The following is a 12,500-nucleotide window of genomic DNA, read 5'->3' on the forward strand; positions in this document are numbered from 1 at the left end:
CCTGCTCTAGTTTGTGTCCACACCAGTGGAAGTTCTTCATTTGTTCAACCGTGTAGGATCCTTTGGGTCCTAGTCTCTCTCTCTCTCTCTCTCTCTCTCTCTCTCTCTCTCTCTCTCTCTCTCTCTCTCTCTCTCTCTCTCTCATTTGGTCTTTATTTGCTGTAGTGGCTCCTCTGAGCAAGGGACGTTTTTCTGCCAACTGGGTCCTTCATCACATATTGCGTTTGTTCCTAATTTTATTTCAGCAGTAATTTCTGTTGTTATTACTATTGACTTTCACTGCTATTATACACATACAGTAAATTTTGTCATTTAAACCGTACAAGTTCCTTTATTTTATTTCACTCACGGCATAACAACTTTTACCCAACATCACATATTAAAATACCGACACTGTCGGTTTTGCTGTCACTTTTGGGCGGTAATGGCGGAATTTTGACTGAGAAGAGATCGGTAAAAGAAAGGTGGCAAAGTTGCTAAGGCATATAAGAGAGGAGAGAACTCTCTCCCTCTCTTCTCGTCACTTCTCCCTTCTCTCTTCTTCTCCTCCACTCCTCTCCTCGTTTACGAGAACAGTGTTCTGTGGAAATCTTTTTAGTCAGTTAATGGTCTGGTCTGCATATCCCACTAACGAAAGTTCATCAACAGTGGTAGTAATAATGAATGTTTTCAAAATTGTGGTATTCCTGTTTTCAATTTGGAAAGAAATATTGTGCTAGTAATTATTAGTAGGCTTTGTGTGATTTATTCTTGCTTATTCAAATATCCTTTCAAACCACTCTGTTTTAGGCGAATATTAATCTTTTGCTTTTCTTCAGGCAAAGGGCAGAGCAGCTTCATGTAGCTACTACTACAAAGTTTTGGCAGGTAAGTTTGATCGTTTGGTCTGGTTTGATGCAAATTTCAGGTTCAACCATACGGTTGAGTGACCAGTTTGCAATGGTTTTCAAGTGTAGACATAATTCCTAGTTATTCTTATCATTATTTATTTGGTTAGTTTTCTTGAAACTGTGACCACCGACGTAGTAGTTTCATTTTTCATATACGAATATTCCGGTATGTAAGTATCATGATTCCCGTTTACAGGAAGGCAGCTTGTTTCGTAGTTAATCACTATCTGGATATATAAGGTAATTTATCATATTATCCAAAGTTAATTTAAATTAACAGACATATAAAGTTGTTGTTCCATTATTCAAATATCAGATTCTCTTGGGTCAGTTAGTGACTTTACCAAATGAAATTCGACTACTGCAATATTGTCATTGCCACGGCTAGGATTTATACAGCGTTTCATTTTTCCGTGTGGTACATCTGCATTTATACGTCACGTGTTCCGGTGATTTCAGGAATATGCGTGTATTTTTAATAATAATTATTATTATTATTATTATTATTATTATTATTATTATTATTATTATTATTATTATTATTATTATTATAGCTGTTTCCAAGGCATTTAATATATGCAAAGTCTTCCCTGTTCTTCTTCTTATCTTTTTTTCTACAGGCTGAAGAAAAAAAGATAATAGGAAGAACAGAGAAGACTCTGTATAAATTAAATGCCGTGGAAACATAATTTTTAATGCAACTACCTTCAGAGAAGGTCTCCTCCCTAATAATTATATATTATATATAAAATTATATATTCATAATAATGGTAATGACAGTAATAAACACCCTCGATTTTTAATGATATTCAAGTCACTCACTCTTCAGCTACCAAGACCTGCCTAGGTAGTAATGAATACAACATGCTTTCCTAATTGCGATTCCCGTTTCATTTTTTAATTCCCTTGGCAGAAGAGTTTCTACCCTTCAGTATACTTCAATGGGAGGAAATCAAGTTAGCCGTGCCAGGGCAAGGGAAGCCAGGTTCTGTGGGGTGGGAGGGGGCCCGAGGGTTAGTAAAAGGAATGAGGGAAAAAAGTAGAACTAGATCTGGGTGGGAACCGGAGGAGGCAGCAGGCGTGGGTAGACCTTGGGTTAGAATGGCGAACTCGACAGGAAAGGAGTACGAAGAGTGTAAAGATTTTGAGGGGACGGTCTGAAGGATTACTGGTAAAGAGAGAGAGAGAGAGAGCGGAGTCACAAAAAGAGAAACAGACAAAAACGAATTTAAAAGAATTAAAGTTCGTTATGGGTGAATATGAAGACGAAAAAAATGGGGGGGGGCGGTGTTAGGAAGAAGGTTCCAGGAGACCAAGGTGATGATGAGCAAGAGGAAAATAAAGTAATAAATAAGGATAATAAATAAATGTAGAAAAGATATGAAGAAAGGCAGAGAAATAAAAAGATGAACTGTAACTATAGAAGACGAGAACAATGTAGGCGTAGCACTGGACCAAAACGTGGAGAGCATCTCCACGCAAGGTTTATTTTAATTCTCTTTCGAAGACGACAAGATATCAGATAGGGCACTTAACAATAAGCGGATGAAATTAGGTGGCAAGTGGTTGAGAGGCTTAGTACATGTATTTTTGCAGAGGCAAATAACAGTAATGTTGACTCGAGTAATTAGTGGCTCCAAGAGACTCGTTCTCTTTGGGAAATTAATTCTTTTCGGACGTTAGACGCTATTTGAAAGCTGGCGTTGTCAAGTGAACACAAAAATATTATATACCTTTTTTAGTCGCGTTACTTTTGTTTTAAGACCACAATCTTCACAAAATATAAATCTTGACTTTTCGTTTAGGGTTTTTCACAGTATTATTTTCATTTTATTTTGTTGCATAAGTGAGTTTCCAAGGTGGGAAAGTATTCATATTACGTATGCATTAACTTAAGTGCACAAGTGCCATTATACAATGAGATTTTCATCACATTGTTGTTACAGAATATAAAAATAAACAAGCAATCAATCAGTTATTTTTTTCATTAAACTTCACCTTTATTTTGTGATATTCATTGTATAGTTGATATATTATAATGGCATTATCATTGTTTTACTTCATAATTCTCTACAAACCGTTGGGAAAAAACGTAGGAAGTTGTATCTTCCGAGTCAGCTGAACGACCGAGCGTGAGTTGTGTTTCGGCTTGTTACCAAGAGATGGCAGCACTAATCGAGCTCTGCCGTGTCTTACACTTCGAGATACAGATGCAGATTTAGCTTTGCTTTTGGCGAGCACATTTTTCTTTCTCTTACACTTAGAATGTAAGATTCGTTCTGCTACTAGAGGGATATAGTAGGAAGCAATCGAATATGATACCAAAGGGGTTACTTAATGTTTAATTTTTTCAAGTGTCGCCTCAACATGATGTTAATTGCAGATAGATTATTTTTTAACTAAATATGGATAATAAAACGAAATAAATCCGTTTAGTAAACAATAGCAGTATTTTTAACTGTGATTTCCATTTGATGCTCAGAAAAGTAAAGGGATCGACAAATATTTGTTGTGTTTTTTTTTCTTTGCATGTCGAATGTTGACGACCACCTGAAGAAACACTATAAAACACTTCGGAAAGGCTTTAAACTAAGAATGTGTTTTTATCTTCAGTATTCTTTCAGGTGTGTTTTTTAGGTAGTTTTTCGTTGTCCTATAAAAGCGTGTGCGTTTTTTTTTTTTCATTGCCACCGAAGAACTTGGTTACTTTTTCTGTTCCAGTTTCACTATCTAAAATCTAACCCATTTCTTGTAGTACTGTAACGTTCAGTATTAAAAGGTATGAATTCCTGTGTAACGGCTTTTGAAAATAATAGGATACAGGATTTTTATTTTAAAAAGTACTAAGGGACTGCAGTATTTTTCTTACGAGAAGGTAATATGTACGCAGAATTGTTTTTTTATGATGTATTTTAGATTTTAAACTGATTTATTTGTAGTATTGCTATCAGTAGGCTGCTCTTTAACCTTGATTTTTCATATTACCTCGTTGCCAGATGTATGCTTACGGTCGCGAGATATTGACGACGTTTCAGAATAATCTTCCATTTTTTTTCGGGAATTCTTTGCTAGTGGAATTACGATGTAACACTAAAGGGGAAAAATTGCTTTGTGAAAATCTGTGTTTAAAAACATGGGTATGCCTGCTTCCTTTAGAAAATAAGCGTGACACCTTTCTCACAAAAAAAGGAAAGTTACTGAAACTACCAGCGTTATTCAAAATGAGATATGAAATATTTCTCATGTTACAGAAGCCTTGCGGTGTGAGAATTGTTGTTCTTGTGTAGGACATGAAAATCGTAATTTTAACAAAAGAAGTACTGGAAGAAGATGATCTCTCCCCGTTTTTTAAAATATAAATAAAATGTGAGCCGTTTTCCTTTTCACAAAAGAAATATGAGAAGAGATACGTCTTCTTTCCCGGAGAATATGTGCAATACGAAACCCAGTTTTCCGTTTTGAGTGTCTAGTGGGAGATGAAATTCATGTTCCTTCCGACAAAAAAAAAAAAAAAATACACGATTGACAACACGTGTCACTGTGCAGAGAGTATACACTATACGTATACAGTGCAGTACAGGTATGTGAATAAGAAATTTGATACAATTGAAGTTTATGGATGAAAGCACAAGTCATAACTACGATCATCAACACCTGATTTACGAAGGACAAAGCAACTGCAATATGAACTCTCAATCCTGATTATCTCGCTTGATCCTACGTTTGGGAAACGTCAGATATACAAAAGTAATGAGTTGCAGAAACAAAAAAGTTATTTTTGTGAAAAAAAAATTCCCTGACGTAGCAGAATAGATGTAGCTCAGTTGTTTTTCCTGTCAGATGGAAACTTTTGGATTGCTCGCTCGCTACCTCTCCTGCAAGGGAAGGACGAAATTAAAACTCTACATTTCATCGCAACAAAAGGAATGCGAGATAAAAAAAAAAAATCCTTTTCAAAAGCAACAGGTAGAGTCATTAACTGGGATGGAGTAATCCAGAATGGCAGATAGAACGCGCCGGAAACTCGTAATTGTTCCCCTCGAAGATTTGCATTTTGGCTGAACTCGCCAATATGAAGCTGTATTTTTTGCCAGGTAGCATCCAGCGAAGGGAACCTTACTGCTTTCCTTCTCCCTGTTCTGTCGTTTACTCTGTTTTCTCAACTTCTTCTACCGATGAAGCAATCTTTTAGCTTCAAGTAATCTAACTCTGTTTGAAAATTTCATTATTTTAAGGGGCAAGGAGGAGAGGCAGATAACTTCGAACTTCGTGTTTTCTTCGTTTACGTGTTTTGAGGGAGAGAGAGAGAGAGCAGTATGTGCAAATAATGCTGGAAAAATTCGTGATGTGGAGATAAAAAGGAAAGGATAAGTTTTTCCCGGAATTTTGGAATGAAAAAAATTGCCACAATACAACGGAATATTTCAGCTACTAGTGGTTACGTTTGCCTTATCAGCGAGCAGTCCCAGATTCGATTCCTGGCGAGGCAGAATAGTTTAGGCCCTTTCCGGTAAAACCTGATGTGCCTCCGCTGACAATTGCAATGAATTGTGTACCTAGTAGTTAATCAGTCAACTGTTGTGGGTCGCAGCCAAGGCGCAGGGAAGCATAGGGCTATCCCCTTGTACTGAAAAAATGGTTCCAGGAAACGTCAGCCTTCCTGTTCTCAGCTAGTCTTTTGGGATGAGGTTGCTGGCCCTATGCCTTTTCCACCCTTGTTACGACACAGCACGCGTATTTGTTAACGTAGTCTTTCGCTGTGATGAATTTGATTCAGTTTGTAGAGATATGATCAATATGCTGTTCTACAATTCCTTTAAATTTCCACACACTCACCCTCGCTCACGCAAACACACACACAAACACACACACACACACACACACACACATATATATATATATATATATATATATATATATATTATTATATATATATATATATATATATATATATATATAAAATGTGTGCGTATGTATGTACTGTATATATGCGTGTATGTGTCCACGTGTGCCTTTATCGATTAGAAGCATATCTGTGAAAGTAAATCGCCTGCTTACATTATTGCATCAGGTTGCCAGGGAATTCGGGGTCTTGTTATTAAAAAGCAATTTAAGAGCAGACAGGCTATAATACGTATTCGGAATACGGGGGGAATTGGAGTTTAAAATCCCCTAGATCTGAAATGGCTAATTTATGCAATGAGATGGGAAAACTGTCGTTTCCGCTGAAAGGGAAAAGAGACTTCAGTAATGGTATTGGTATTAGGTTTCAGTTTTCTCTGATAGTTTTTGTCACAAGAATAAAAGGATTTTGTGATGTCCTTTAGGTGTTAGATTTAGTGTTATCTCGCGGCTTCGATGGCCATGGTCGTTATTTCAGATTGTCACCTTGACAACAAGATTTACTTCTCGTAATCTGTTCCAGTACAACTTGCAAATAGAACCAGTTTGTTAAGGAGCGGGCTCCCCGTGAGCGTAAAATGGCTTTTTCGGTTCTGGCCGTAAATTACGTTTTCTCTGTGAGTGTTATTTTATTCCTCCCGCGTCTAGAATTTCTAAATATGGTACATAAATTCTTGCACGCGGAAATGGATTATAAGACACCAATTACAGATCTGGGTTGATACGCGTAGTGGCTAAATTTTATCATTCAGTGGTGGGCCCAACATCATCTCCAAGGCAGTTTTAATAATTATATGGTATACGTAACGATGGCAACGCCCTATATTGTATACTGCAACTGCTAATCTGAATCATAATAATTGTTAGGACTGGTCACTATTTTGTGTAAGTACTGAGAGACTGGTTACTTATCACTATTTTGTGTATAAGTGCTGAGAAACTGGTTACTTGTCACTATTTTGTGTAAGTACTGAGAAACTGGTTACTTGTCACTATTTTGTGTAAGCACTAAAAGACTGGTTACTGGTCACTATTTTGTGCAAGTACTGAGAAACTGGTTACTTGTCACTATTTGTGTAAGTACTGAGAGACTGGTTACTGGTCACTATTTTGTGTAAGTACTGAGAAACTGGTTACTGGTCACTATGTTGTGTAAGTACTGAGACTGGTCACTATTTTGTGTAAGTACTGAGAAACTGGTTACTGGTCACTATGTTGTGTAAGTACTGAGACTGGTCACTCTTTTGTGTAATTACCGAGAAACTGGTTACTGGTCACTATTTTGTGTAATTACTGAAAAACTGGTTACTGGTCATTATTTTGTGTAAGTACGGAGAAACTGGTTACTGATCACTATTTTAACATTAAGAATAGACTTTTAGACGAGCAATGTTCAAGTTTCGCCACGAATATGGATCATGCATTCCTGAGTTAGAACGGACTGCAGTGAAGAATAATAAAAGAAAACTGGTCCGAAAAACGTAATGAAATTTTTAGACCTTCAACTATGCATGCAACAGTCTGCCCGACCTGCATGATGTCCCTTTATTTATATAAAATACATTGCCATTTTACAACTGTCACCTCCAGGATAAAGATGGGTACCATTCACTTCTAATTTGTGCATGTAAAACTCGTATATTTTCATGATAGTTTTCTCTGATAAGTTCCTGTTGTTGCGTACAAAAACCAACTTGTGTCGCGAATTATTGTAGTTTTGTAATGCCTTGCGTGTCTGACTAGAATAGAATATAGAATATACAATTTAGGCCGAACGCCAAGTGCGGGGACCTATGAGGTCATTCAGCGCTGAAAGGAAAATTGGGAGTAAAAGGTTACAAAGGTGTAACAGGAGGAAAACCTCGCAGTTACACTATGAAACAATTGTATAGAAGAGGGTGGAAAGTAAGGTGGAAGAAAGAATGTGAAAGGTGGTACGGTAAAAGGAATGACAGGGGTTGCAGCTACGGGCCGAAGGGACGCTGCACAGAACCTTAAGTAATGCCTAAAGTGCACCGTGCGTTAGGTGCACTAACAGCACTACCCCCCCCCCCCAACGGGGTGCGTGTCTAACTGTACATATACATTGACATTAGTCTCTTCATTTATTGATGAAGTCAATTTCTTCGCTCGTTCTGTAATCTGCGTGTCAGCACGATTCCCTAGAGAGCAGCAGGGTGAAGTGTTTTAGAAGTCCATCACTAAACTGGAGGTACCTATTAATTCCTTTCGGTATCCACACAGGGATTTATTTTTACTTTTGGAGAGAAGTATTTGTTAAGTAGCCCTGAATATTGATAGCAAGAATTACAGAGATGCCAAACAACCAAACAAGTGTTATCATGAAATGCCTTTGATAGTTTAAGGATGGTGATGACCCTTTCATTTTCACATCGAATTTTCGAGCAATTTTTTAATCAGCCCTGACAGTATTGAGGGTCTTGGACCTACCTGAACCGAGGAAATGTTATTTATGTTGAAAAGTCGTTCGTACACTCGGCTAAGACTTGTCTTTGCGAATATCGTATTAAGATAACTTGTAAATCTATATACGAAGTCGACCGTTTCAAAGATTTTTGTATTACAGCTTTTGCGCGCGCATGCGCACACGCACACTTTTGTGTGTGTACACACACACACACATATATATATATATATATGTGTGTGTGTGTGTGTATGTACGTAGGTGTGTGTGTGTGTGTATTTGTAATACCCACAATGCCTTCTTAACGCCTCGAATTCTTCACACATTTGGAATACGTTTGTCACTACAAAGCCTGAGCTCATATAAAAGATATAAAGATATTCTGATGTCCGTATCAGGACTCGAACCTGCATTCGGAGTATCAGAACGAGGTCACGTTGTTACAAGTACATACGAATGAGGGTGTATTGAGATATTAATAAACATCCGGAAACAGCAGTAGTTCTCGTAAGAACTTAGCAATATGCGTATGAAATAGGTGAGAGAACTTTAAATACGCTCATGTGTGTAACAATGCAGTAACAAAAACCAGAGACGGTAAGCAGAGGTAACCCTAGTACAAAATTTGAAGTCTCGTCTTATTTCCCGGTAGACATCTGTTTCCTCTCTTGCTCCCCTAAGGTAAACAAAAAAAATAGCCTCTTCTCAATTTCAGCTATGTTAATCCTCGGTATTTGTTGACAGTGTAACATGAGAATACCTTCATTAAATATGATGCTCTATCCTGTTGAGAGAGTGGAATGCAGCAATTATTATTTTGGGCTATTTTAGTTACACTTCACAGCCTGCCGCCCCCCAAATAATAATAATAATAATAATAATAATAATAATAATAATAATAATAATAATAATGTATGGTGGGAGTTGCGTGTGATAGCTGTGACCATGTATACTAGAGAGGTATTTCGGTCTGTTACCAAGAGATGGCAGCACTAATCGAGTTCTGCCGTGTGCTATAGTATTTTGAGACGGAGGTAACTGTTGAGCGTGTCTAGGTTATCACCGCTATTATATTTCGGAAACTACTACTCTCTCTCTCTCCTGCCAAAGGGAATGAAGCGTATAATTAAGAATAGAAGTTTAAATTGGTTTCTCAACATATTCCTTTCCTTGGGGATATGTGGTGTTCTGTTTAAATGTCGTGTTTGGTACGCGGGAACTTCATAATTTTATCTCGGATTCTGTTTTCTGTACGATCAGTTGATAAAGGAGCTTATGTTTTTAAGTTTAGAAATACGTCCGAAATCTTGGTCTTCGGTTTTAACTTCATTTTTGTAAGTTTCTAGGAACGTAATTTTCATCAATTTTACTCGAGGGACTATAATTGTGCCAGGTGTCTTACCAGTGTTAAGCATTTTCCCTTAGTAGTATTGTAATCTTAAATGAGTTGAGTCAGACAGCTGTTTGTGTTGCTTTTCAAATGTTTAAACACACACACACATATGTTTATATATATACATATATGTATGTGTATATATACATATGTATACATGTATATGTGTGTGTTTGTATAATATATATATATATATATATATATATATATATATATATATATATATTTATATATATATATATATATATATATATATATATATATATATATATATATATATATATATATATATATATATATATATATATAGGCCTATATATGTATATGGCACCTTACCAGATGAATAGTCATCACCTAAAATATTCAGTGAATATCAAGTTGCGTCTCTTTTTTTGTGTGTGTTAAAAGAAGAAAAAATGTGTGAAGACAGTATACCTTTCATTCAGAGGAAGATTGCCAGCACCACCCATCATAGTACAAAAGAAGTACGCAGTTGCTTGCGTTTTGTTGCTCGACAAATACGATGTATAAAAAATTTTTGGTACTCATACTCAAGAAATGTGCAGGGGGCGAAAATCGTCCTCTCTTTTTTTTTTAACAAAAGAAGTGCACAAAGAAAACCTTATTTCCCCTAAGGCAAGACTGAAATAATATATATATATATATACAATTTGCGTTCGTACAAAGAAATACGATAAGAGATGCCTCTTCCTCCGTAGAGTGTGTGCGTGTGCGTGTGTATGTGTGTGTAGAATGAACCCCGTTTCATATTCTGCATATAAACTGAGAGATGAAATCCTTCTCCCTTTCAAGTAACGCAAAAGGAATGTGGATATATGGAAGTATTTTGTTAACAAAAGAAGGTTACGAAAGAAAAAAACACCTTTAGAATTTACAGTCCCCCCTCATGTGATTATGTTACGGGAAAGAGTTTTTCGATACATGTCAAATAAAATCAAATATTTTTTCTTACACGGAGAGCACACATGAAAAGACTACGAGACATGAATGGAACTGAACATTTTTTTTTCTTTATGTAAATGAAGTGTAAAATAAAAGAAGGTGGGAGCTTTCTCTCCTGCAAGGAAAGGATGAAATGGAAACTTCACATTTCCCTCGCAACAAAAGGAATGCGAATTAAAACTCGTCTTTTGCAAAAGCAACAGGTAAATTCATTAACTGGGATGGGTTAATCCAGAACGGCAAATAGAACGCGCCGGAAACTCTTAATTGTTCCTTTTGCAGATTTGCATTTTGGCTGAACGGAAAAATATGGGGCTGTATTTTTGTCGAATTCCGTCCAGTAACCGGAACCTTGCCACATTTCCTATTCCCTCTCTTGCTCTTCCTCCTTTTACTCTTCTTTCTTTTCTTCTTCCCTTTCCTCTTCTTCTCTCGTTGAAGAGAATATGTAGCTTCAAATATTTCAAGTTTATTTGAGAATTACATTTCTGTATGAGACAAGCAAGAAGGAACCGCGAGACCTTTTTTCCATTTGTGGTACTGGGAGAGAGAGAGAAAGAGAGAAAATATCTGGGAAGGTTTTTACTAAAATGAAACCTAAAAGGAAAAGGTTTCCCTGGAACTACGAAGAATACGGGAATGCTGCCATCCAGCGGAATGCTGTGTGTGTCAATTACTATTCCATGTAAATGCGCATGTGCCTGATATCATTTGCGCATTTGTCCTTCGACTAAGTTAAAAATAATGTGTGTAAAGTTTCGTGGAGCCGCATTAAACTCGTCCAACAACAGGGAAACTAGAAACAAAACAGAAAATAGAAGTCGCAGAGAGAAAATTGTTTTCGCCGCTCAGTTTCTCGACGCAGATTAGGGATAACTAGAGAAAAGACGCCAAAATAATCCCGTGATGAGACAACAATAAACAGGCGCGCAATCCTTTCATAAGAATAATAAGAAATCATAAACTATTCTCAATAAATATCTCCCTTTCCTCGCGCTGCAATAAAGGTCCCTCGTCTGGAATTGCAGGAGGAAGGAAAGAATTTAAGATGCAATAAAACGGAGATCACATTTTTCTCAAAAATTACTGGCAATTTTACGTATCGTGAAGGAACTGTTCTGTTTTAGTGGATTATTGAATCGAAGGGGAGCCCTGAAAGTTCACTGAAGTTGATTTGTGGTTATTTATCATTTATCAACTCTTGTTTGTCGAGGATTTGATATATCAAACCATCGTACCAGTCGTGACGCAGCTATATGTGCGCGCGCGTGCGCACTCCGAGCAGCTACTCCATAGATGTAGGACTGATTCACCCTTGCATCGAGCATTGTTTTGACACCAGAGGAGACTCTTCGCGGTAGAGCGAAACCTCGTAAGAAATTACCCGATTCTTCCTCCCAGCTATTTACTTCAACGCCGTCGTGAGGTCGCCTTCCTCTGCTGGTTTTAAACATTATTTTTTGGCATTGCTCTTTAGTTTCTTGTTTGTACGCCATCTCTCTTCTGCCGTACTCGTTATATCCGTCAAGCGTCAAGATCCCACAGAAGTCACAACTTGAGTGTCAACCGGTTTCATCGATCTGTCACGTCATTCACATCAAGAATTTGGAAATCTATTCACATCAAGAATTTGGAGTCTCTACCATTTTTTTATTTGCATTTATTTATGTATTTATTTATTTATTCATGAATTCATTTATCTATTTATTTGTGCACTCTAGACTTACATATAATACGTAAGTATTGCTTGCTTGAATTGTAAGCATGCAGTAAGTAAATGAAGTTATGTAAAATACGTAAATGCCAAAACATTTGATATTCATATATTAGACACAGCTTTCTCATACCTTATAGCCAAAAATGCTTTAACACCACAATTTTCTTTTGGAGTAATTTACCTTTAGCTTTTTTTTGTAAACAAAGTTTT

At 36.8% G+C, this 12,500-nt stretch overlaps 2 protein-coding genes across 4 annotated transcripts in view; one reads left to right on the plus strand and one right to left on the minus strand.

The window, feature by feature from the left end:
* Positions 1–12,500, plus strand: part of LOC136847800 (uncharacterized) — a 298,449-nt gene that overhangs the window by 249,371 nt on the left and 36,578 nt on the right. For both annotated transcript variants that reach the window (XM_067119710.1, XM_067119709.1), the window contains exon 4: positions 819–867. In XM_067119710.1, coding sequence (XP_066975811.1) covers positions 819–867 — 49 coding nt within the window. The remainder of the gene's footprint in view (positions 1–818; positions 868–12,500) is intronic.
* LOC136847798 (uncharacterized) overlaps positions 1–12,500 on the minus strand; it is a 162,356-nt gene that overhangs the window by 145,431 nt on the left and 4,425 nt on the right. The gene's annotated exons all lie outside the window — the stretch shown is intronic.

This window comes from Macrobrachium rosenbergii, chromosome 17 (genome assembly GCF_040412425.1).
Source record: "Macrobrachium rosenbergii isolate ZJJX-2024 chromosome 17, ASM4041242v1, whole genome shotgun sequence".
Taxonomy (NCBI): Eukaryota; Metazoa; Arthropoda; class Malacostraca; order Decapoda; family Palaemonidae; genus Macrobrachium; species Macrobrachium rosenbergii.